The following is a 26,736-nucleotide window of genomic DNA, read 5'->3' as shown; positions in this document are numbered from 1 at the left end:
ATAAAGAAATAAACTCACCAGAAGTCAAAAGGTGTCATTATATAGTATATATACATATTTTACAAAAAAAAAATTACCGAGCTAAACAATGTAATTTTCCGACAAAGGGGTGTCAGTGACACCCCTTGGATGTACGTGGCTCCGTCACTGCTTAAGCGGCACAATCCAGATATAGTTGGACTGTAATGTGACTACTTGACACCGCATGGATAAACCCAACCCCTCCCCCCCAAAAAAAATAGTTTGATCTATTTGAGAAATCCATGAAGGGGAAAAAGGAATAATCCATAGTTGTTCTAAGGCCGCTTAGAAAAAAGCCAATGTGAGAATATGTTAGGCTATTTTGCCAAAGACAATTCTTTCTTTATTTGTCCCTTTTCCCCAGTATTTTTACTTTGAAAAGTAACCTATTGATACCTAGAAAACGGTTCAATGTTCCAATTGATTATCAAATCTTAAATATGAAATTTGGAATTGAATATTAATTATTATTATTTTTAAACATTAGCTTCTAGACACGTGCGTTGCACGTATATTCCAAATTATTTTTTATAAGATTTTGAATAATCACATGAGATTATTGAAATATGCAAAGGACCTTTTGTAGCTGATGAAATTAAACAACTAGTCACTAATGTTTAATAAAATTCAATAAATAAGGTAAAATAAGATTAATCCTGAGAAAATACAGAGAAAATAAGGGCAAAAGGTTTACAAAGAAGGGAGAAAGATAAGTATATTACTTGGCCCACCTCTCTATAGATCAAGTCAAGGCTATATATATATACAAGACATTGAAGCGTTTAATACCAATATACTCTCAATGATCTTTGAAGTACATCTTCTCTGCAAAAATTTCTTCTGGCGCCAAAGGATGTTGTCAACATGATCAAGCTTGTAACTTGGTTAAGAAAAAATAAATCTTTGCCATGTTTCAATCTTCTTTTATCATTTCACTGAATATTTCAAACTTTATCGGACTACAACCATATCTGGTAGGTATATATTCTCTGTAGCTTTACGGTGACAATATTTTTTAATGCAAAGGCTGCACTCATTCACTTTGATGCAACTGGTTCATATTGCATTTGAAAAATTCTTGATTATTTCCAATATCAAATGAGCAAACTCTACTAAAATCTGTAATATACAATCTCAAGACCTTATTGTACATGACACAATATACATCTTCATCTAGCTCACAAGCTTTCAAACTCGAAAGAAAGCTATGACTGGATTCTTGTACCCAAAAACAACAACAAAAAATTAATATGAAAATGAAAAAGACTAGCAGCTTGTACACCGATAGATATCTTTGCAATGGAAGAAGACTGTGTCCTATCATCGAACTCTTTATTTCCTCTACTCATGAAGATCTAAATAATGCGGAACATCGGCAGGAATCCATTTGTCACCTCCTATGAAGTTTCTGACCGTGAAATTTGATGCAACATCTGGATCTCTAGTAACAAACGCCCACTTCACTCGTCCCTCTTTAATTGCGCCTGGTCCTCTATTCCCATACTCAAGATATAATGGCTGAACTAGGGACTTGTTTATATTGCTTGGGCAGTAGCAGGCGTGCTTCAATTAAGCAGTTCTGGAACACGGCTATTGCATCACCACAGATGAAATCTATGGTACCAAATACTTCACAATCCCTGTAGAATTGTAGGCCTTCTTTTATGTATAAGGTGTCTTGAAAGCCGTCGAAACGACACCTATAGAAAGTGAGTAGCAGTGAGACTTGTCTTGATGCTATCACCGCCGTAACTCTTATTCCCTGATCGATATTATGGTATTGTCCATGCCTTCGCCGATTAGAACTATGTTTGTCTTCCATTTATCTATTTGAATATATTCATTATAATACATCCCTTGCTTAATTATGATATAGTATTTATTTACACTGTTGTTTGGTGCTGAAATGATGGCATCCGTTAACGTTATTGTGGTGTAATTCCCGGAGCCATCTTTAGCAACAATTGAGTGAGGTGTTTGCACCTGTTGGCCTTCACCACATAAAAGGAGTGGCAAAATGGCTATAACTGCAATAAACCACATAGCTCCAGCTGGCATCTTCCTGCACTTGATAAGCCATTACGTATCAGAAAAATATTATGGACTAGAATATACAATGAACTCATGTTTAATTATGGTAACCGATTAGAAGATAGGCAACAATATTTAATAAACAAAAAGCTATATATATAACCTTGATTGATTTTAAAATATATCACCGGCAGAAAACATAACCGAGCTTCAACTTCTTTTGTGGTGCTTCTAAAGAGAAAATTAACGTATGTAGCCAACTTCAAATGTTAATGTTGTAGTAATGGTGTGTTTAGGGGAGATGATTTCAGCCAATCTATAATGAAGTTTGGTTTCCATATTTGATAGTCTGCATATCCATTAATGGAATTCCTTCAAATGGAACATTTAGACGTTCTTCATATTTTCCAAATATCACCTTGTATATGTTCTTCGCTCATATAGTAATTATAGTATATCTTGCCTCAGAGGTAGTGTTTCTTATTTTAAATTCTTTTTTGGAGGAAGGGGATGAGGAAAGGAATGACTCATAAATGGTATAAGAAAATGACATGAATTAAATCTCTACTAGTTAAATGGTGTTAGTTGAATGGGAACTCGAATTATTTCTTATTTAGAATATGGACTTATAATTTGGTTGCAAATGCTATTATTTTTTTCTGTTATAGTCCGTAGCACTAGTTACAGAAGAGAAGATTAATTTTTTCTATATGGAGAAATTGAACATGTTTTGATAGGATTATCTTTACCTGAAAAATTGTATAATTCCATTTATGGGTTCGAAATAACTCAATAGTTTTGGCCTAAACTTTGTATTTATGTTTAAAATTCAACTAATGTAAATAAAAGATTTATTCAGAACTCCAAAATTTTAAAATATTAGATCCGCCTCTACCAACAATGTCATTGTGCAAGGAATATTTTCGTTAATATAGTAATTATAGTTTATCTTGTTGATATGTAGCATTTCTTTTTTTGGATTTTTTTCGGAGGGCTGAAGGAATTAGGAACGAGTTAACGACCATAGAACATTATTAAAATAGAAAATTGGGGAAGTTACGAATGTCTGGTCTATTTCCCAAATAACTGTCGTCTTTTAATTAGGAGTACTATTTATTCCGTGTTTAGTCTTATTTAGTATTATGTTATTAATGTTATTATTTTGTGTTACAATACTAGCACTAATAACAGAACTTCTCCTTATAAGAAAAACTTTATACAAGTTTTAGTCTTCTTCAAGTGGTGATATATTAAGGTAAACATTAAACTGCAATTGCCCATCAATAAATTGGTTTGTACCCCTTTTTAGTCTTCTTCTCGTAAAAGTAATCTTCTTGCGTGTTCTCGTTATTTGTTTTCCATTATCCCTAAAATAATGGTGTACAACTAGTTCCTTAACGACAATAGAAGTATATATAGAACATTAGAAAAAAGAAATTGGTGTAAAATGGTTTCAAGCATTATCGGTCTATTATCTAAACTAGTATGGTCATTTGATCAATTTATTAAGTATGATGTTTAGTCTAAATTAGATGTCTTTTATGTTTGTTAAATAATACTCTCTACCTTTTGATTGTGACGGTTAACTTCCTTAATCTTAAATCAGCTATCAAAATAAATTGGCACGTTACTTATATTCTGAAAATATGAAAAATGACCTTTAATTATAATGAATTGTTGTAAATTTTCTTTTGAAAAATGAAAATAAAAATATTCAAAAATACCCAATAATAATATATAGAAATGAATAAACTCCATCTAACTGCCCTGATTAAAGATTACCATAGGTGACACTACCATGGACCAATCAATTTTTATCACAATAATATTATTTTAATTTAATTTCACTTCATTGTTTCCTCTTATTAACCAACCAACTTATTGGCATAAATTATAGATATAGTGTAAAATTTAGATAACTTCAAATCTAAATCTTGTATTCTTTGATTTAAATTCGAGAACTAAAGGATGGAGTTGGTTTATATGAAGGAAAAATTACATGGTATGATAATGCATAATTTGGTATACATATATTCGATGTGTTATACACTGCGATTGGTGGCATAGCGAGGAATCGCACCAAGGATGTTCAAACTTTAAACAAGTCAATAATTGTTTTTGTCGATGTATTGTATAAACTATTTGAAAAAGAGCCAAATAGACCACATACGGTGGTTTCCGTTTAGTTTTGGCAAACAAAATGGGTCGATAACTTTGATCCCGTGAAACATTATATTAATCCAATAAATTTATTTAGACTAATATATCTTGAATTTAAAATATAGTCCAAATTATTTTATAAATTTAATTCCAATAAAATTTATATGCCTACACATATCAATTCAAGTATTTTTTTTTTCACACGTTTATCAGTTATGGCTTTTGGAAAAGGAAAATTGCCATAGTAAATACTTACAATTAATACTTTCCTGCCCCTTTATTTTTCTTTTTCCTTTTTTCATCCATCAAGTATTATTACTTCATTGAAAATAAATATAATCTGAAACTAGAATAAAATACTCCGGCGGGGTTTATGATCTTGAAATCGTAACTGCTGCAAATTGGGGTTTCCCAACGAAAGTAAGGGAAATTTTCAAGTGAAGGATTTCAGATCAGGTCATGGGTATTTTTCAAGAGTTGGTTTAAGCTAATGTACCAAGTTTATAGTCTGACACGTGTCTTTTTTAAGTTGAGAGGTGTGGGGGGAATTGTTGCTTTATAGTATAACAGTAGGATTAGATTTATTAATAAATTGAAACGAGTAGCTTATTTTTGATAGTAGGATTAGATTTATTAAGACTGAAACAAGCAGCTTATTTTTGATAATGGAGAGGTAATATGACACTTTACTAAAGAACTATCTTAGACTAGATGCATGCATCAAACGTTGGAGGAGCAGTCACGCCTCTACAAGCATACTTAAAAGTAAAATTTATTCACTTTATACTCTGTCCATCACAGGATTTGACATCATATAGTATTAATTTTGGGAATGAATTGCCTAATGGAAGATTTGCTGATATGATACATTACCAAAAGTGTCCTACACATAGTGCTTATTGATTAATTAAACCATAAGACACTCTTTGATCATAGTAGTGGTGGCCATCCACTCATATCTATTTAAAAATGGGTTGGATAATAAATTTTTTAAAAACGGATCTAATATGCATAAGAATCATATTATCCACTTAAATAATGGATAATCAAAGAATAACTAATGAGTTTAACTTTTACATTTGTAAAGCCTCAAATTGGAGGTTCCTCAAGTTTAGGATACTAGGGATTCTCCCAAAAGTGATCAAGAAGTCATGGATAATATGGATATCCGCCAGTTAACCCTTTTTTTATCCGTATTAAATACGGTTTGAGTCGGATAATTTATCTGTTTTTGCATTACCCGCTTTCGACCCACCCATATACGACCCGACCCGACCGCCGGCCGCTCCAGTAAGCTGCTAAAATTAAACCTTTGCAAAAAAATGATATGAGAGGGGTAGAAAAGAATGCAGGAGTATTTGCACTTATATATATGTACACAATACATGAACTCTGTGATCTGCAACTTCCTTTCATCAACGAATACAAGGAAAATCCCCAACTATAGAATCTATACAGCAATTACGGGAGTGATACAAAAAAAAAAAAAAAAAAAATTGGACTTTTATCATATTAAACAGGTCGGTCGATACATTGCGAAAGGATCAATGGATGAGCAGAGCAGAAGAGTCCTTGGGTAGTAAAACTGTGTCACTTCCGCAAATTATTGCGTTGGCCTCAAGGAAAGTAGTTGTTTGCACAAAGCCATCATAGAGGCTTGCTCCAATTGCTTATTTTTTTCCAACTTCAGAAGGTTTCAGACCTTTAAAGATCTTACGAAACCTCCTCTTAGCCAGAGGTCAATAACCATGTAAGACACTAGCTTGTCGTGTATGATAACCTACCGCCTAAAAAAAGCAGCAAAATGTGGTTTAGATGTAAGTTCTAGACCATTGCCAGGACTAATATTAACTTGATAATGTAAAATGACTAATGGGCCAAATCTATAAAGCTAAAAAACCAGTGAATGGGAAGATACATCCAGCGCTGCCCTGGACAATGACATAAACTAGTACTCCACCATCTATTGCATTTTGTGGAACTCAAACCGTTACATATTGTTTCCTTCCTAGAACAGACAATAAGGAATTAAAGATCCGCACCTATTCCATGTCTTACAAAGAAGCACGAGTAGAAACAACATAAAGCTAGTGAACAAACCTTTTCCCTCGTTCAAACCCTTCTGATGACAATATAATAGACAAGTGAAAGAATCTAAAATTCAGAATCCCACAACTATATGAAGCACATGTTTCCGAAACAAGTTCTTTCTCTACCTCTCATTATTACCTTTTCCCACTTCTTTAAACAACTACTCATCACATAGTGTCAGATCATTAATTCCCTTTCAGAGGCTTAGCTTCACAAATAGGTTTAGCTTTCACAAAAGTCCCAGAAATTGAATGATAGAAATGCCTATATTCAGTGAGATGGAACAATCGAGAGATGTACCTTATCTGATCAACGGATTTTTTTTTTAATCATGTAGTTGGACGCGTCACTGTAGATGACCCACGTCCCATGGGAACAATACCTTGAAGGCCCTCATCTGTTTCTTCCACTTCTAATGAGGCTGCACAAACAGTTCAATTTGTCAAAATCATAATGTAGATAACGAGATGCCAAGAGTTGCCCAGAACACATAATTACCCATGAGTTGAGAAACTTTCTACAGAGTGGAAATAAAATAAATACCAGGAACAAATATTACTCATTGGCCACAAAGCTTTTAGGACCAAGTGAAGAAAAACAAAAATTAGGCAATGGCAAGCCATGATAGTGTCCTTCAAAAGTAGTCATTATGCCATCTTGAAGTGAAAATGCTCGATCAAGATAAACAAAGGCAGCCAAAAGGAGGACAGTAATGAAAGACACTTAAAGCAATTCAAACCCCATTCAGAAATCCATATATTTACCAGAAACATCTTCTCCAGCCTGAGCCCCAGCAATACCAATGCAAGAGTACAAAGAGTTTTCATCTATCTTCAACTGCTCATAGGCAACATATATGTCTTCAATGGTGGCAGTTTCGTACAACAAAGTGAGGTCTTTGATGCAAGAGATGTCCTGATACCAAACAGAATAAAGATAGAAGCAGTTAAAGATCAAAGAATAAAGTAGCTAAACAATAAGACTGCAAACCTTTTGGGCTTCCATGTGATGTCTCTTTGGTCATGGATAAAACAGTACATTAAGAACAATAAACCAAGAATAAAACAATACCTTCCTAGGTACAGAAGGTGCTTGTAAATGAGATAACAATCCAAGCCAATAGGCATTTGACTTAATTTCAGCTTCATGTCGCATAAGCAGTGTTCGTCTTGCCTATACAAAAAAGAATTTTAGTGTAAATCAAATGAATTTCAGTGTAGACTATATGATGTCTAACTAACATCTACATTTATGTAGCCTGGAAGAAAAGAGACAAATTAGATGAGACTCAAAAACATTAATTCACATCAATTTTACTGACTAGTCAATCACATACCAGAATTTCAAAATCCAGAATAAAACCTAGGGAAATGATTCACGTAGTGGCTGAGACATTTGCAACCCCCCCCCCCGGTTCACCATCAGTCAATGGTTCTGAGAGGCTGACTCAATCAGTCACAGAGAACTGTAATAAGAATGCATATAACCACAACTTGGGTCCCCTTAAGAAACAAAATGATCTATTTGTTAACAACTATTCATGAGGAAAGAAACTAACCCGGTCCAACTCTCTCGGTACAATCCTGTTGCTATGCAGACCTCTTAGGACATTCTTGCAAGCATCAACAGCTTTGTGCACCTGTAAGCACATTGATCAGTCTTGAGAAAACAAAATGGAAATATTATACCTGCTAGCTCAAGTAGAAAAGATTGTACCTTTCCAGGGGTTGAAGTCACTGAGATGACATACCACCCAAGCTTCAAGCGGTCAAAGAGGTTAAGTTCAAATGAAACATCATATGTCAGTCCAAGAGAGTCCCTAACTGTAGTGAAAAGCCTGCACAGATCAATGTGTTATGCTGTAATATAAGCACAACAGAAACAACATTGCAACTGAGGTAGTATGTTACAGCAACCCTCAATATCCGCAAACCAGAAATGTAATAGCAGCAAAGGGTGACATGTAACGGGTACTTTCTGTGTCATCTGAATATATCCTTTTTTATTTATTTGAAGCTAGGTACCACCAATAGTGGCATTAAAAGTACATTTTACCGTCAGGACATGATAATAATCATGCCTCAATCCCAAGTAGTCGGTTATAAGAATCCTCTATATCTATTTCGTTCTATTTGGGCACGTTCACTTCCAAAACTCAAAAATTAATTGCTTAATAAATAAGGAGTTCACTAGGTCTCACACTTATCCTACAAAGACATACAAATTTTTAAACAAACTAAAAGACTCCTAGCCAACACCAATCCCAATGTACGTGTACCAACACGGCTAACACATAATCCCAACTAGGTGGTATCGCAATATAGACATTTTACTTCTACTTTGTTATGTTCTTCATTAGGTTAGCACGAATTCCGAGAGATTGTAAGACTTCTTATATAATTCAAAATCAAGAGAAGGAAAAAAAATTAGCATTGTCAAAAATTATAATGAGGAAACAAAATTATTTAATAATCTACCTGGAGTTTATGATCTCAGCCAATAGACCCATCGCAATGGCATAAAACAGAGGATGATTACGGAGTCGTACTTGTAGGTGCATATCGCTTTGTTCCAACTCATCTGGAAAGAAATTTACTGGTCCACATTAATGTTGATGACTAACATTTTATATCATCCTATGCAGCATTATCCATTAACTTCTTCATTCCTAGGAAGCCTTTGTAGATTAAAACTGATGTATGAGAACTCATGGGTTCGAATTACGTCAATGCAAAACCTTGTATATCATGGATGTTGTATGATGTATTAACTAGTATCTATAAGGACACATTAGTAGACTAAGAATTGCAAGAACAGCAATACTACAGCGGACTTTGAACAAATGTAGTGCATAGAACGGCATGCAAGGATAAAAAGACAAGTAGTCAAAAGTCAAGCAACTAAATAAGTCAAGGAAAGACAGTCACTCCCCAGTTCCACAAATGGTCACTACATGCACATTGGCAGAGTGAATAAGCACCTCAGAGTGGAGGGCAACTAGAAAATCACAAATGCCGTAGAGTCATAGACAATAATTTTTATCATGCTATTTTATTTGTTACCCAAATAATACCTTGAACTTCATCTCTTTTTCTTCCAAAGTTGCTACAACTGTAAGACACAAGCTTTGATAGTAACATAGGCACTTATACTTTGAAAAGTATAGTGAAGATCATAGAGTTCATTTATCATGCTTTGATATAATTTTGAATTTCTTTCACAAATTGCAAGCGCTTTAACGAGACGTACACACAAAATGATATTGAGGAAATCTAGTATACTTATGAATCCACAGAAGAGAGAAATGCAGTTAGAATGTCCAGCGCAACCATCTATCAATGATGCTTTTACGAAACATCATTTTTTTCAACTCTAGACATGCAAACAAGATTAAAGCAAAATATTTTTGCAACTGTAGGGACTTTTTTGGATTACATCTACAATTTTTCATCAGAATTTTTTGTGATAAGTTTAACAATTTGACACTTGTGCAACAACGAATCCAAGTATTTGGTGAAAACACTCACGGTCATTTGCAGAGAGATCGCCAACAGACTCAAAAAGATCTTTCCCCTCAAAAGTAAATCCCCAGCGGTTTGGTGCAGGGCCGGCAATATAAGCACACGCCCTCTCATCTGTATCCTTCAAAAATACCTGGTAATAACCAAACAATTTCAGTTAAAAGGGAAAAAGAAGGAATGAACTGGAACTAAAAGCATGAGTCATCTTGGGTCCAAAATAGAATTGAGATTTAAAACATAGGATTTCCACATATATCACAAGAAGCCACCTAGGACCAAGATGATCATCCAAAGAAAGGCAGAAAAAAAACATATGCCAGAGAAACAATCTTTTCTTACTTGTTGATGCTGCAAACCAAAGGGAGAGGTGCTAAACAAGATTGGGCTGTATTGCTGTGCTTTCTCAAAACCTTTTGTTGGTTTGACAGTTCCCAAATAGTCAAGAATGCATGACTCAATATCATCCTCCGAGAAGTCTCCAACGATACTCACCTAACAAAGGATAATTACAATCAAATGAAGAAGAAACACAATCATCAAACATGGAGGTACTATGTTCAAATGAGCAAAGCAATAAAATGACAAATAAGCTTATCAAAATTCTTTTGTAAAGAAAAAGCTCACCTCCATGTTGTCACTGACGAATTGATCCATTACAGCTGCTCTTACACTTTCCAGAGTTAAGCTTTGCAATGAATGTGGAGTTGGTTCAACAAAGCGCTCATCTCCGTTTAGCATAGCTAGCATGAGCTTATGGGCAGTTGAGCGTTCTAAACTCTTAGGGATAGAGCGGTAATATGACAAGTACAACTGTTTAGCTCGGTCAAATGCATCATCCAGCCAAACGCTATGCTGCATGTCATCCACATTTAACTTAAGTGAGAAAATTATTTAACAACAAAATAGCAAGTTAGTGTTCTCAATTGTACATATGACTAGCCCAATAATTGCAGCAATAAAACCTTGGCAGCATTCCACATGAACCATAAATTGACCTGTCATTTTTTATCTAGGTAATCAAAAGGCACTGCTTTTGTTTTCAGGAACACACAGATGATAAGCAACATTGAGAACAACTGCAGAAACTGTATTTAGTATTAATAATGATAGTATGAACAACTTAATATGTTGCCTTTGTTGCAATTACCTCAAGTACCATATGAAGTAACTGGAAAGCACCACGCATTGCATTGTCTCGTAAAGTAAAGCGGAACTCCATGCAGATAAATTCTTCTGTTGACTCCAGTGAGCAATTTATCAGGTGATTCACACAGAAAAGCTCTACCTGGAGACACACCGTAAAAGACCAAAAGAGTTGACAGACGTCATTCCAGACAATGTCTATGCAGATTCAGCAAAGAATTTAACTCCATGGCACCCAATAATACTTCGATTGCAGATGCAAATATGTGCAGAAATTAAACAATCTATAAAAGCTTAGAAAACTTTCATTAAAAAAAAAAAATAAGGAAGATTGGTTAGAAGAAAGTGAAAACACATCAAATGAATAGGATAAGTTATCTTCAATTACACACTAAGTCCAAAGAACATAATATGAGAAGCCAATTAGTTCACAAATTGTCAAGGACATGTTGAAGAATTGTGTATACTCTAGTCTTTGATTAAGATTGGATATTAACTAATTTAAGTTACTAGTTGAGCAAGTGTACAACTAAGACTAATGATACAACGTACCATAAGGAAAAGAAAAGTTAAGACCTGCGGTACAAGATCCAGCTAGAGTTTGCCAGAACAAAGGGAAGGGGTCTAATATCATCCTGATGCAGAATCATTTTCCATTTTACAAACTTTGATCAACACAAAGGACATATTAAACACCTGCTGTTTCTCAAGCTATTCAAAAGAGCAGACAAGATGGGTGCAATTTCATCAAGAATAATGGATCCTAACCTGTTCTCTGGAAAAGTTACCAACACGGCCCCCTTCACTCAGAGTTCGAACACCCACAATCACGGATCCTTTTTCACGAGAACTTTCTGCTGCCCGTCCACCTCCAACTATAAGTCTCATCACCCCACAATTGGCTTCATTTTTTGTAATCTACCAAATTACAACAGAACAATCAAAAACTAGAGCAACTAGCAAGTAAGAAAAACCAAGAAACAAGAACTCCTCTCCTATTTCTTTTTTGTTTTCATCTGGTTGCAAGATCTCAGATGTTTCTCAACCGTATCAATTCCTATTTATTTGGGTGCACTTAAAATATTAGCTTATGAACTCGATTCACAAGAACTAAAATAATCCTAAATACTGGGTAATGTTAAGATTTCAGACTATTGAAGACAGTAACATGACAAACAGTAGAGTCCAAATATAACTTGGACAGGGTACAGGGCCATACCTTATAATTTATAGGAATACCATTTGAAAGACGTCTTTGAACGATCCCAGTTTCATTGTCATAGGATTTAGTGATATCTGAATTTGTCGCCACCGGCACAAAGGATGGGCACCTCTTCAACCTCAGTTCTTCAAGTTGTTTTGATGTGATCAACTCTGTTGGCACCTCAAGCTGAAAACATCAAAGAAAAAATAGTGAATAGTCATCCATGAGTTGCCGACAAAAGCCTCTACCTTGCCTTTACATATCGAAAAGAGTTTTAGGTCAGACAAAGAAAACAAAAATTCAAACTACTTAGAATTTGTTAAGAGAATACAATTGAAGTAAACTGCAGCAGTTAGTGCCTTGAACTATCAGCTAAGAAAGCCCATTGCTCCATAAACAAAATAAGCGACTGAAAGCAGTTAAAAGATAAGAGGACTTAGAAAATCCACCTCTGGCTCCGGCTCGATTGATTCTTTCAGACCTGATATGATAGCAGTTGTAATCTCCTCTGGAGATATTCTGAATTCAGCTTCTCCTCCGCCTTCAACATGCACCTTTGACGGAACACATGCAACAATTGCTGCAGGAAGGGGTGCTGATGGTTTTCCAAAATCAGAAATATATTCTAAAACTTCAGCACCAGTGGCATTTACCTGAAATGCAGTTAGGTAATAGAAAATATTGTTAAGAACTTCAAGCACCAAGAAGCAACAGCTTTGAACACTCAAGACATGTCAAAATATGGTTGGCACCATAATCTGAGCAGCATACTGATCAGCGATTAAGAGAAGATCATGTATGGTACCAAAGGAGAAAATATATGCAGGCTCAGCAAGTGATAATTAACGCTTATTCATCATACAAACCTCAAATAATTGTGACTGAATGCGCCATTTTGGACTTATATGGAATCTCCAAGATAATCTAAAACGGACAATGTGGAGAAATAAATTCTAATGCAAGTATTGTTGAGCGTTTGTTCTACTCCGTACCGGTGTGAGGCTAGTCTGATAGGGTTGTCTCCGACTGCTAGTGGTTAATGTTGTGTTCACACTATTCTCCATTTTCATTGTGCTGGGCCTTATTTACTGGTTATTATTATTGTTTTTCATCTATTTTCTGGTTCTTATGATATTGTCATTATTTCTTGATTTTGTGTTGATGGTACTGATATAGTGTTTCTTTTCGTCGTCTTGAGCCGAGGGTCTTTCGGAAACAGCCTCTCTACCCCCTCGGGTAGGGGTAACGTCTGCGTACACACTACCCTCCCCAGACCCCACTAGTGGGATTTTACTGAGTTGTTGTTGTTGTTGTTGTTGTTGTTGTTGTTGTTGTTGTTGCAAGTATAGAAGCACCAATTAAAAGATTACCTCCTCCAAAGTGATGGTTCCAGCAACAGCAAGCAAGCTTTCATGCCCTTGTCTTTGATCCATAACAGTATGGCCAAGTGCATCGCTCTCCATAACAAAATCCAGATTATCCACTGATGAAACATTGTCGATCATAGCAGCTAACTGTTCACTATCTTTTAGCAAGGCATCCGTATAACGAGCTAACTCACCCTTTGTGACACCGAATTCTTTCAGCCTTCGGACCTTTACCACATATAGGAAAACATCATCAAGGTTGTGAAGAAAAACGATAGGCAATAAGACGAGAAGAGCAGGAAACGATCAGCATAAAGAAAAATGAATTTCACCATCAGAATGAATGAAAAGAAAGGAGGCATCAAGGAATTGCAAGAGCAGCCTTGATCCATTAGCGAAGAAAAACACAGAAAAAGTTGTAAAGGAAAGATAAAACAAGCATCAGCAACATCATAATCAAGAAGGGTACTATGGCAACAACGAGGATAACAAAGAAGTTATCAAGAGAAAGCAAAAGCAACTGCGGTACTGAAGAAAATAGCAGATCAAACCTCCTGCACAGCAACTTTGACTGCATTCTGCCAATTTTTAGGTTCCGCAGTCACTGTGAGAGTGGTCACAGTACACCCTTCCCTTCCAGAGTCACTATGATCCAGTTCAACTGAGGTGAATGGAGGATTTGAACTCTGAAAAGTTGTTCAAATTAGAAAACAATAAAATTGCAGAAATTGAATTTCAAATGTTACATTGTAAAACAGAACACCAACCCACCTCCCAAAAAAGTAAAAAAATAACTAGCACAGTTCTATCAGTTTGTAGATAGGAACTCTTCCGTGTAAGCGTTATTCCAACCTCTTGTCTACTGGACATTACAATATTCTCGGGAATAAAAATACCTTTTATTCAACAAAATAGTACCATTCAGGAAATCAAAAAACAAAAAAGGAATAACTAGTACAGGGAAAAGATATGCCTTTTTCCTATTTGGCTGTTTAGGTTTCTTTTAAGGGCATATTGTCCTTAGCCATATAAACCTCTTCTTTTCTCTTTAATTTAACAAAATCTTTTAAGTATGCATAAATAAATAAAAACTTGTACCAAAAAATAAATCTGCTCGACTATGGACCATAGGCAAACTTTAAAAAAGTACATAAACAAGGATGAGGCAATGGTTGCATTATCAGTCTCCTTTCTTCATCTTTAATCAGCCATTCTTTCCATGCAGTGAACCCATTTTTAAAAACCATAGCACCAGTCTCTTAGCTAATTCAGCACAATAAAACTTCTAAAAATCAGTTTTAAACCAATTCCGCTCCAAAGCATCAGCTCAATGTGTTAGGATCTTCTACTTCTAGATGAGGAAAGTGAAAGGAAAAAGTAGATCCCCCTTGTTTCCCATCAAAAGTAAATGCATATGAATAAACTATTTTTTCCATGTTGAATAAAGGATGAAGAATTTAAAGAATCAGATTATATATCAGCACATTACATTATAAAGAATATTTACATTGCAATTCTTTTCGATTAAGCTGTGAATTCTCTGTTCTTCTCGTTTTTCTTTACTATTTTTCCTTTCTGGATAAGTACTTGAATTTTACGTCCTTTCAGACTGATTAAACCATAAAAACAAGTATATAGGCTGATAAAACAGTTGAGGCGTGCTAAAAGCATATTTTTAACATCATATGGTAGAATATAATGGAGTTGTAATAGGAAAAAGAGAAAAGGACAAAAAGAGGGAGACCCAATTTACAGAAATGCACCTTATACCGAGTGTTTATACGGAAATGTAAAGCAGAAAGAAATATCCTCTTCATTAGCACATTCCTCAAACCACCATATGTTCGGACCTTGTTCACGGGAATCTAGGGAAAGAATAACAATAAGAGAAAAAGCAAATCAGATAACGCAGATACAAGAAGGGAATTCATTTAGGAAATTCAGAAAAAGACATGCTAGGAAGAATGAACATGATATAAACCACAGGCACCACCCATAAATGAAATGCATATTGCATAATTTGATAAAACCAGGTTGAGATGGATAGAAGCATATCAGTTTCACACTATCATATCACAGTGCTATCTTATCCTTCCTATGTGGAGAACGGACATTACTGGGATGGCTGGTGTATGCACCCCTAAGGGTGAGAAGGTAACATTCTATGATCTTATAGACAAATAACAGCAAAAATCAAACTCAGAAACCAAAAAGTTCTATAAGAAAAAAGAAGCCCCCTGTCTGAAGAAACTTATTGCTACAGCCGGCAGGCACCACCCCCAACCCAACCCCCCTCCCCGGCCAAAAAAAAAACTTAAAGATAAACAGGATAGGTTATTAGACCGTCTGATGGTTGCATAAAAATCAGAACAGAAAAAACCTGTAGAGCTTTACAGGTTGAAGTTTCACCAGGGAAAGAAGAAACAATAATTTTCACACATAAGACAATCATTCTAAATCTTTTTAGGAAAAGAAAAGACTCTACCATTAAGAGAAAGAACTTCCAGAAACACCCAAAAAAAAGTCAAAATTTGAATGCAAAACTAAATTCCATCATGACCTAGTAGGTTCCTTAAGGTTGAATACTGAAAATAACAGAACAAGAAATTCTCTAAGCTGTTCGACTTCAATTGGCTAACATGTTTAAGCAACTAAGATACACCATCTTTTCTAAAACATGAAGAAAGAGAAGGACAAGAATGCAAGAAATCTTGGAAAGGGGAACCAAGAACTTTCAAATTGACATTTGAAATCTCAAAGCAACAGAGTGGAAATAGCACTTTTGACTGTGTTTCTTCCTTAGCTAACATGTTACCTGAGGTGTACAATTATCTAATCACGGCTTGACAGAAGTAACTTTCTTTCATTTACCATTAAATATATGGCAGCGTCTAGTGTGATCAGTTAGGAAGCTATAAATACTTCCAGGAGAATATTGTAGCCTCTAGTAAGTAATAATTATAAGGAAAAGGAATATAACAATGACAATGACAAAATCCAAATTGGAAATTATGTGCCACGAGTTCAACGCAGTATTAGGTCCAGTCATACCTTGCAAAACATATTCATTGAGAAATTCTGTAGTAATTCATGCTGAAATATCTGTGGTGTTTTAGTATCGTTGTTGTGTCCAGGAAGAGACCAATTGTGCTGAACAGGAGGCCGGACTGCATGCCTCTCCTTACGCAACGCTTTTGACTGATCCAAGGAAACAGATGACCTATCATGCGTGGAATTGCTTGAGAGTCCAACTGTCAGCTTGGGAACTAGAAAACTAGCCATTGCGCCAAAGGCATTCGGACTAGGTGCTGAATTAGACTCATTATCCATTTCGGTTTGCCCAAAAACATCCTGCAGCAAGACTCCTTTGTAAGTACTAGAAACAGTTGCAGGAATCCATTAAACGACACTTATTAACATTTCCCTGTGCTAAAGGAACATACTTCAATATGGTAAATGGTCTGTGAAATGTTATCTATATCTCCCACAATGTATAAGGTGGCATTTGCTGGAAAGTACCAACGTTCATGAAATTTTCTGATTTTATCAGCATCCCATTTCTTGATCTGTTCTTCGAGCCCAATTGGGAATCTTTTGCTCAGCTTGTTTTCGGAGTGCAAGTGTTGTAACAACTGAGATCAACAAAGCATGGGAAGATATTAGGTTTTTATTAGTAAGAGAAGCTCAAACTAATGAACTACATACAAACAAACAAAAAAAGATGATTATGATCATCTTGCTAATTACCTGGCAATCAACACGGTATTCTATAGTATTCATCATTTGTAGCTCTGACAGTATTGCACGTCTTTCTTTCTCAACTCGCGAAGCAAGAAACTTGGGATGGAAAGCGATCTATATTGTTAAAGAAAAAGGTCAAAACAATCAGCCATAAGCTTTTTTACTAAGCAAACTCAAAGAGGAAGCACACGTGAGGGATGGGATTTTATCATACGGGCAGTTTGACTGACACAAGATGCTAGGAGAAGCTGAAGATTGCTGCAATCAAAGAAGCACATGAAAAATAATTACTAGTAATACCTCATTCAGAGCATCTAGGACCACTGGAAGACAATCGCCTTCTGAGCCCTGGAGGGAGAAATTTTGATCAATCAAACTCATGTGGTGCAAACTAACTAAAGCAACAAATATAATATGTGAATAACAAAGACAGTAATTGAGATCACACTGTGAATTGTTAGAGGTGAAAAAGCAGTAAATGGAACAAGTTAGTCTCCATACACTTTGCAAGTTTACTGAAAGCAGCATTGACCAGGTCACTCTAGTTGGTTATATTACAATATGCATTTGATTTAATCCCTCATTACAAGAATGCATTTGATTCCATTTCTTTCTATTCCCTCTGTGCTTTGTTTCCTACTAATATCTTCTATTCTCATCTTCATTTTTTTTTCTTTTAAGTTTTCCATTTTGTAGGGGGGAGGTGAGGCGGGGAGATCTTTTTAACTTTTGAGAGAATGAAGTTGAGCATTAAAAGAGAGAAGAAACTGATTACAGGTGTGAGTATTGTATTTATGAGAGCATCTACTTGATCATGAAATAAGCAAGCACAACTTCGAAGGCATAAACACATGATATGACAACTTGGCAAACCTTTGTGCTAGTGGGTGAATGGATGTGGAACACTGTATGATGAAAATCTGTGTAAGCATTTGATCGTGCCCCGGTCCCCAAAAGTTTCTCGCGCTTCTTACTTCCAAGAAAAGCAACATGTTCAATCATGTGAGCAATTCCTTGCTCATCATCTTCCTCATCAATTGATCCCACATGAACTTCCATGTGTGCTTCAAATCTATACTTAAAATGGACTAGTGTAAGCAACGGATAAGGACAGACTGCGAAAATCACATGATTGTTTTTATAGCATGACAACAATCAAATTTAGCTGTTAAAAGAAAAAGGTGAGAGGCCAGCAATCAAATTTCCATGCCTTAAAGAGGATAGTCTAGGGTTTTACAATATATCCATATAGTAATTTGCTCCTCTGGTGACTTAACCCACAACTTGAGGTTTGAGATGGAGGTGATTTCCACTTGAGCTATCCTCTCTTGTCTAGGGTTGTACAATATTTTAATTTGGTTAAATTAGTTTTGGTCAATTCGTTATTGAGTCAATTTTGATCTAAGAATGTTCATCTCTCAGTATTTCATTTCAGCAGCAGTTTCAAATCATCAGTGGATGTATTAAAAGATCAATCCTATTTCATGCACTTTTCTGGTGTAAGAAGAAAAGCGCAGAGTGATTAGACAATCAGGATAGTTTGAAAGATGAGGGTGGATGAGCCACCCAGACTGCATAATTAGTTTTCAATGCCAACTTGCTGTGCTGTTAATAAAATACCTTGATTTATCAAAAAAAATGAAAGGTTAAGAAAAATATATATTGACAAAGTGCTTTTCCCAATTTCAAAGAGAAGTAACATCCATAAACAGTGTTTGTTCACGGCCATTAAATGATAGGAAGCACTTACTTTGAGCCTACATATGACTAAGTCAAGCAACACATATAAAATGCAAATAAGCTTTTTCTCGTGAACAATTCTCTGGCCAATCCCCCACCCCACCCCACCCCACCCCCCACACATAAAACAAAAGGATGAAAGCTAACCATTCCCTAGAAAAGAAAAAAATGGTGATAAATTTGTTTTGTGTATTAAAATGAGGGAAATTTTAAGATAAGGTTTACCTCTTAAGAATCGCAAGTTACTTGCTACATACAGGGAACAGAAATAAAACAAATATTAGAAGATTCAGCGCTCACGTAGTTTCTCATAATCAAAGTATATCAATCTTTCAAAATAATAGGAACCTACCTATTTGGGGGAACTTTATTAGGTAGAATGAGGTAGCGAAGTCCATTTTTGAGCTGCCCTCTGTACAATTTCGGGTGAGACGGAAGTTCAGAACTCAAAAACTGTTCAAACTCTGCTCTCTCTACTTCAGGATCAAGCATATCGAATCCTTGTTTCTCTAAGACACCATCTGGCCATGCTGTACTTGCTGCATGAGGTTCATCTGGGCCAACAGTTGCCCGTGGAACCTGCAATTCCTTGACCTAGAAATGACATATTCTATGGCCAATCAAAACTAGGCAAATATAATCGACCAATTTGAATTTAAGAAACAAAGCTAATCAAAATTACACTTTTTAGTTCTTAAACTAATATTAAGCAGCAAAGAAAATAACAAAAAAATACCGCAGTGTACATATAACATATCATAGATTTTCTAGCCCAAAACATCTCCTAATGCAACATTTATAGGAGCACATAACAGAGTTCAACCAGAGCTAAGACAATGCTTTGCTCATTCTTCACATGGAAAGCATCAATATTTACTGATCAACCTTTGATTGAGCTATGCTGCATGAACTAAGCTTGTTCCCTGTTTGTCATCATCATGATGAGCTACGAATTGGAAACATGTTGGGGGATTGGGATTTACTATTAAGCAACTGTACTCCATGATCCTTGCACAATTTTGACTTCTTCACTGTAACCATTTCAAATTCCAACCAATAATCTCAATGCTAAAAGCAAGTTCAATAAGACAAGCTCAACAGATATTTTATCTAATTTAACAAAAAGTCCCACCTCCTTAATGAACCCTGGAAATATTTGATTGGCCATTTAATCATCAATGACCACAATTACAGATTTATCAAGTGTTTAAATCATCATATAACAACTTAAAGGCCACCATGAATACTGCTGAAGGCTAACTTACAGAGACATCACCACGAGGCTGCTTTGACAGTTGAAAGGTAGACTTGTCCAAAAATACTCCATTTTTCAGTTTATTGATACCAATTTGTCTCCTTTGAGGATAGAGAAAGCACGAAACAGGTTGCCTCCGGTGTAAAATATTGGCTCTGTGTAATTGCTCCACATTCTGATGAAGACATCTTCCCTGCACACTCTGCAACTTAAGAAAAAGAAATTAACAGAGCTGATACAAGATTAATAGGGACAATGTCACTGACATAAAGAAGTAAGCAAACCCCCAAAAAAATGGCGGATACAATTTGGTTATTGTTAGTTTATAGATATGTATAGTGTAGTCTTGTCCCACATTGGAAGAGGAGTAATATCTCCTTGTAGTGTATAGCTATAAATAGGGACCTCTTGTATTGTATTTATCATCCAATATCAATAACATATTTTCTCCCGTGCCTTCTCACATGGTATCAGAGCATTAGTGAGAAAAGATCGTTGTGCGTCATTCCAGCGTTAACCGGGAAGAAAGAACTTAGTCATCGTGTAATTTTTCCGGTGACCTAAGGCTTGTCTAAGTGAAAGTCACTTTCTGTCGGTGTTGTGCTAAAACCAACACCACCACGAGGTAGATCACCCTCCGACTACCAACCCCTGAAATTTTATCCGGCAGAAAAGCCGCCACGCTTCTCCACGCGCCGGCAACAACTTTTCCGGCGAGGGTTCCGGCCACTTTCCGGCCATTTTTTCGCGAAGCTTCTTCAGGACAGTGTGCTCTCCTCAAAATTCCGAGCCTGCCCATCTAATTCAAATCAAATTCCGGCCACTTTTATATTTTTCCGGCGTGAACAGTGACCTTTCTGGCCATTTTTTGAAAATATTTCTTCAGGACAGCTTGCTCGCAAAGGAATTCCGAGTCTATCCATCCTGGTTACAACAAATTCCGACAACTTTGGAATTTTTCGGCAAGCTACAGTGTTTCCGGCGTGAACAGTGTTTCCGGCACAGAACAGTGTTCTGTTTTCCTGCTATAAACAGTGTTTTTCAAGCTATTTCTTCAGTTTTCTCACAGGAGTTACTTATTTCCACTATTTCAAGTTAACCCTACTACATGTAGCGACATGGGAACCGATGCTTTGAATAGTCGGATGGTTTCTTTAGCAAAGTATATTGAGTTCCTTCAGTATAAAGCATGTAAGCAGACATCTTCTGAGATAGCTTCTGTTGTTCAAACAGGTAATAGCGTGACTTGTTTCTCCCAATCTTCATCCTCTGAGTCTTGGATCATTGATTCAGGTGCATCAGATCATATTTCTGGTAACAAATCTCTTTTCACTACTATTTCGTATTCTCAATCTCTTCCAAAAGTCACAATGGCCAATGGGTCTCAAACCATGGCAACTGCAATAGGTCAAGCAAGTCCACTTCCTTCCTTACCTTTAGATTTAGTCCTTTATGTTCCCAATAGTCCTTTTAATCTCATAGCTGTTAGTCGCTTAGCCAAATCACTTAAATGCGCTGTTTTATTTCTTGATGACCATGTTTTTATACAGGAACGCAGTACGGGGCGGATCATTGGTACCGGGCGTGAATCAAACGGACTTTATTACCTTATCCTTGCTAAATCACATGGACTCACATCTTGTCTTCCTTCTACAACTTGTCCTGTTACTGATTCACCAGATTTATTACATAAACGGTTCGGACATCCCAGTTTGTCAAAACTTCAGAAAATGGTATCTGGTTTATCTCACTTGTCAGCTCTAGAGTGTGAGTCATGTCAGCTTGGTAAGCATACCCGTTCCCATTTCCCTCGGCGTCTTGATAATCGAGCAGAGTCACCTTTTACTTTAGTCCATTCAGATGTTTGGGGTCCTAGTCGGGTCAGTTTCACCTTAGGATTCCGCTACTTTGTCAGTTTCATTGATGATTATTCCAGGTGCACTTGGATATTTTTGATAAAAAATCGATCTGAGCTGTTTTCTATTTTCCAGACCTTCCCCGCTGAAATTCAAAATCAATTTGGGATTTCTATTCGCACATTTCGTAGTGATAATGCCCGAGAGTATTTGTCTTCCCTATTTCAGCAATTTATGAAATCTCATGGGATTATTCATCAAACATCTTGTCCGTACACATGTCAACAAAATGAGGTAGCTGAAAGAAAGAATAGAAATCTTATTGAAACTGCTCGTACCCTACTCATACAATCTCATGCTCCGTTGCGTTTTTGGGGGATGTCGTTCTTACATCTTGATATCTTATTAATCGTATGTCATCTTCAGCTATCCAGAACCAAGTTCCATTCTCTGTCATGTTTTCCCACTTACCTTTGTTCTCTCTTCCACCCCGTATCTTTGGAAGCACTTATTTTGTCCATAACCTTACTCCAGGAACAGATAAGTTAGCTCTTCGTGCTCTTAAGTGCGTATTTCTGGGTTTCTCGAGAACACAAAAGGGGTATCGATGCTACTCTCCTAACCTCCAGCGGTACCTTATGTCCGCTGATGTTACCTTCTTTGAAACCCAATCATACTTCACAGGTTCAGGTCATCACTTAGATATTTCTGAGGTACTACCAGTTTCATCTTTTGGAGATTCAGTCACTCTAGCTCCACCACCTACAGCTCCAGTTGTAGCTCCACCACCTATAGCTCCAGTTGTAGCTCCACCACCTATAGCTCCAGTTCCACCACCTACAGCTCCGGTTGTAGCTCCACCACCTATAGCTCCAGTTCCTCCACATAATCCAGTTCAACCTTCTGCAGCTCCACCACTCTTGACTTATCATCGTCGTCCACATCCAGCATCAGGCCCAGGTAATTCACGCCCCGCATCAGATTCTGCACCTACTGCGGACTTGTCTCCTCTTAGTCAACCAATTGCACTCCGCAAAGGTGTACGATCCACACTTAATCCTAATCCCCATTATGTCGGTTTAAGTTATCATCGTCTGTCGTCACCTCATTATACTTTTATATCTTCTTTGTCCACTGTTTTTATCCCTAAGTCTACAGGTGAGGCACTATCTCATCCAGGATGGCGACATGCTAAGATTGACGAGATGTCTGCTTTACATGCGAGTGGCACTTGGGAGCTTGTTCCTTTTCCTGCAGGTAAGTCTAATGTTGGTTGTCGTTGGGTTTATGCAGTCAAAGTCGGCCTGGATGGCCAGGTTGATCGGCTTAAGGCTCGTCTTGTTGCAAAAGGATATACTCAGATTTTTGGGCTTGATTATAGTGATACTTTCTCTCCCGTGGCTAAAGTAGCATCTGTTCGTCTCTTTTTGTCCATGGTTGTTGTACGTCATTGGCCTCTTTATCAGTTAGACATTAAGAATGCTTTTCTCCACGGTGATCTTGAGGAAGAAGTTTATATGGAGCAGACCTATTGACTCTCCTATGGATCCGACTGCTAAGCTTCTGCCTGGACAGGGGGGGCCTCTTAGAGACCCTACGAGATATAGGAGGTTGGTTGGCAAATTGAATTACCTCACAGTGACTAGACCTGACATTTCTTTTCCGGTGAGTGTTGTAAGTCAGTTTATGGATTCTTCCTGTGATAGTCACTGGGATGCAGTTGTTCGCATTCTTCGGTATATAAAGTCAGCTCCAGGCAAAGGATTACTATTCGAGGATCGAGGCCACGAGCAGATTGTTGGGTACACAGATGCTGATTGAGCAGGATCACCTTTTGATAGACGTTCTACGTCTGGATATTGTGTTCTAGTAGGAGGTAATTTGGTCTCGTGGAAGAGCAAGAAACAGAATGTAGTTGCTCGATCTAGCGCCGAATCCGAATATCGGGCCATGGCTATGGCGACGTGTGAGTTAGCTTGGGTCAAGCAGTTGCTCAAGGAGTTAAAGTTCGGAGAAATCAGCAAGATGGAACTAGTGTGTGATAACCAAGTTGCTCTTCATATTGCGTCAAATCCGGTGTTCCATGAGAGGACTAAACACATTGAGATCGACAGTCACTTTGTCAGAGAAAAAATACTTTCAGGAGATATTGTTACAAAGTTTGTAAAGTCGAATGATCAACTAGCAGATATTTTCACCAAGTCTCTTACTGGTTCTCGTATTAGTTACATGTGTAACAAGCTCGGTACATATGATTTGTATGCACCGGCTTGAGGGGGAGTGTTAGTTTATAGATATGTATAGTGTAGTCTTGTCCCACATTGGAAGAGGAGTAATATCTCCTTGTAGTGTATAGCTATAAATAGGGACATCTTGTATTGTATTTATCATCCAATATCAATAACATATTTTCTCTCGTGCCTTCTCACAGCAATAAAAGAAAAAACTTGACAAAGACCAATCATTCATTTCCCTCAAGTTTGAAATATTTTGACTTGTCTTCCATGTTCAAAATTTTGTATCATCGTCTGCATTTTCATTTAGAAGGTACATATCGAATAATAATGTCTTGTAGGAATTTGTCACTAAGTAAGTCTGTATGGATGAGCAACACTCAACCCAATAAGTATACCAAACTACTGCCGCTGCAAGACCATCGAGAAGCCAAAATGGTTTCAAAAGCCATATCCAGGCATATATATATCTTCAGATGCAGCAGTTTTCTAACTTCTCTTTCAGATAGGGAAAGGTAGCTTTTATAAAAAGAACCATGGACATGGTTTGGACTTGTTATGCCTACTAAAGAACTAATTATCACAATTATTCTATGAGAACGATAAATTGACGCACTGATCAAAATAGCCAGCTAAATCACTTATTTGGAAAGTTAAGTATCACAAAAACATGAAAAATTGGAGATCGCTATACAGAACGCTTTATTTGAAAATCAGAAATATCAACCTCATAATATAAATCAAACAAGCCTCTAATCAAGGATCAATCAATTAGGCGTAGGAATTAATCCAGAGACAAAAAATTCAAGAAACACAGAGTGATAATACATAGTGATGACTAGTATGTGACAAACCAGTGTTATTTACTACGTTTTGCTAATTAAAATATACAATAAACAGGAAGAAGAAAATCCCAGTCATCACTTACCAAGAAGTCTTAAGATGAACTTTCTTAATCTTGAAGCAACAAAAGTCAACTGATAAAAAACACAAATAAAAAAAAAAGTAACCGATACCTTATTGCGGATGAGATAAGCCCGACTTTGAGAATGCCTATGAGAACGCAATTTAATACTCCTCTTCCGCTGAACACAATTGGATTGAGATGTTACCACCAAAGACGATTTAGAGTCGTTGTATACATGAATTGGAGCTAGAATAGGCTTGCTATTGAATATAACAGAAGTTGCTTGCATATTTTCTTCCCAATAGATTGAATGAAGAACTAGCTAGGGTTTATGGGGAAAAGGAGAAATGGGAGAGAGGGATAAAAGTGCAAGTCCCTGTAGAAGAGTGTCAACTGTGAAAAAGATGGAAGTTAAGAGATTGGCCTCTCGTTTTAACGGTAAATTTGGAAGGTGTGGTCCGGGGCGGAGGAGTCGGTGTTAAGTCGTGGTGACCGTTTGGCCAAGCTGGCTCAGATTTTTTTTCTTCTTGTTTTCCGTTTTGTTTTTAAAAATTATCGATTTTTTTTCTATTCCGTAATTGATTTGCTCACGACTAGAGTCGTAATCTTGTGACTCGTTTTTGGATTTTTTTTTTTACTCAATCTTATTCTTAAGTGGGTGGCTAGATCATAATGTTTGCACCTCTTAAAGAAGAGTAGCTAAAGTTAAGAACTTATTGAAACTAATTAATTTTATTGTAAAACTTTTAAATTTTTGTGAAATTTTTAATCTTTTATATTTTCTATGAATTATTATATAAATTTTCATGTATATCTTACCACTAACCTAATAGATAAAATTATTTAATTAGTAATGTTGATATTGTAATGGTTACGACTCTTATTTTTGAAGTATTATTTACTTCAATGCTTAAATGCATGCAAACTTTTAATGCTCAAAAATGTACTTTTGTTGTTATCGTAAATACTTGTTGCGCCCATAATTAAGTACGGAAGATTAAACATATTAGGTTGTTGCGCCCATAATTAAGTACTGAAGATTAAACATATCAGATATAATGAGCTAGTATGTATGATAAATACATATATCATTCTCATTGTTGATATATTATTCATTTCTCAAATATGTTTGTTTCTTGCTATGTGGTGAAAAGGTGAATATTTATGAGTGGTTGTTGTTAGAAAAATAGTTGATAATATTGACCAAGAATAATGAAAGAATAGAAATAACTTATCAAATAAATATTATGTTGTGGTAATCTATTGCCTTGAAAGCGATTTCGGTCCGACTGGGTGCAAATCGTTAAGACCGTTTACTCCCCAAGGTTCCACAGTACTTTCAAACACGTGCACTCGTGGCTAAAGTTTGGAGTTTGAAAAAAAAAAAATTGCCCAAGAAAATAGGAAGAAGAATGATCTTTTGAGAGGATGAGTTTTGATTGTTCTCAAATGACGATGCTTATAT

The 26,736-nt window shown here is 36.3% G+C and overlaps 1 protein-coding gene across 2 annotated transcripts; it reads right to left on the bottom strand.

Moving 5' to 3' along the window:
* Window positions 1-5,549: 5,549 nt before the first annotated feature.
* Window positions 5,550-25,783, bottom strand: LOC107818630 (stromal processing peptidase, chloroplastic). Of its 2 annotated transcripts, none has more exons than XM_075251448.1 (25): window positions 25,381-25,783; window positions 20,285-20,476; window positions 19,372-19,613; window positions 18,153-18,351; window positions 17,580-17,627; window positions 17,286-17,393; window positions 16,982-17,170; window positions 16,590-16,889; window positions 15,302-15,403; window positions 14,090-14,224; window positions 13,542-13,766; window positions 12,621-12,824; window positions 12,187-12,357; window positions 11,736-11,885; window positions 10,972-11,109; window positions 10,449-10,676; window positions 10,164-10,316; window positions 9,831-9,957; window positions 8,781-8,883; window positions 8,020-8,140; window positions 7,862-7,942; window positions 7,375-7,476; window positions 7,068-7,218; window positions 6,604-6,724; window positions 5,550-5,999 (listed from the first exon to the last, which is right to left on the bottom strand). In XM_075251448.1, the coding sequence occupies exons 1-24, from the start codon at window positions 25,558-25,560 to the stop codon at window positions 6,633-6,635; spliced, it is 3,741 nt and encodes a 1,246-aa protein (XP_075107549.1). In that variant the 5' UTR covers window positions 25,561-25,783; the 3' UTR covers window positions 5,550-5,999; window positions 6,604-6,632. The 2 variants fall into 2 exon arrangements, with proteins under 2 accessions (XP_075107549.1, XP_016500156.1); XM_016644670.2 differs by having other exon boundaries at window positions 20,285-20,482; window positions 25,381-25,681.
* Window positions 25,784-26,736: the final 953 nt, after the last annotated feature.

The sequence above is a fragment of the Nicotiana tabacum genome, chromosome 4 (assembly GCF_000715075.1).
Source record: "Nicotiana tabacum cultivar K326 chromosome 4, ASM71507v2, whole genome shotgun sequence".
In the NCBI taxonomy this organism is placed as follows: Eukaryota; Viridiplantae; Streptophyta; class Magnoliopsida; order Solanales; family Solanaceae; genus Nicotiana; species Nicotiana tabacum.
The sequence above is the reverse complement of the archived record's forward strand: the minus strand, read 5'-3'. Positions and strand labels throughout refer to the sequence as shown.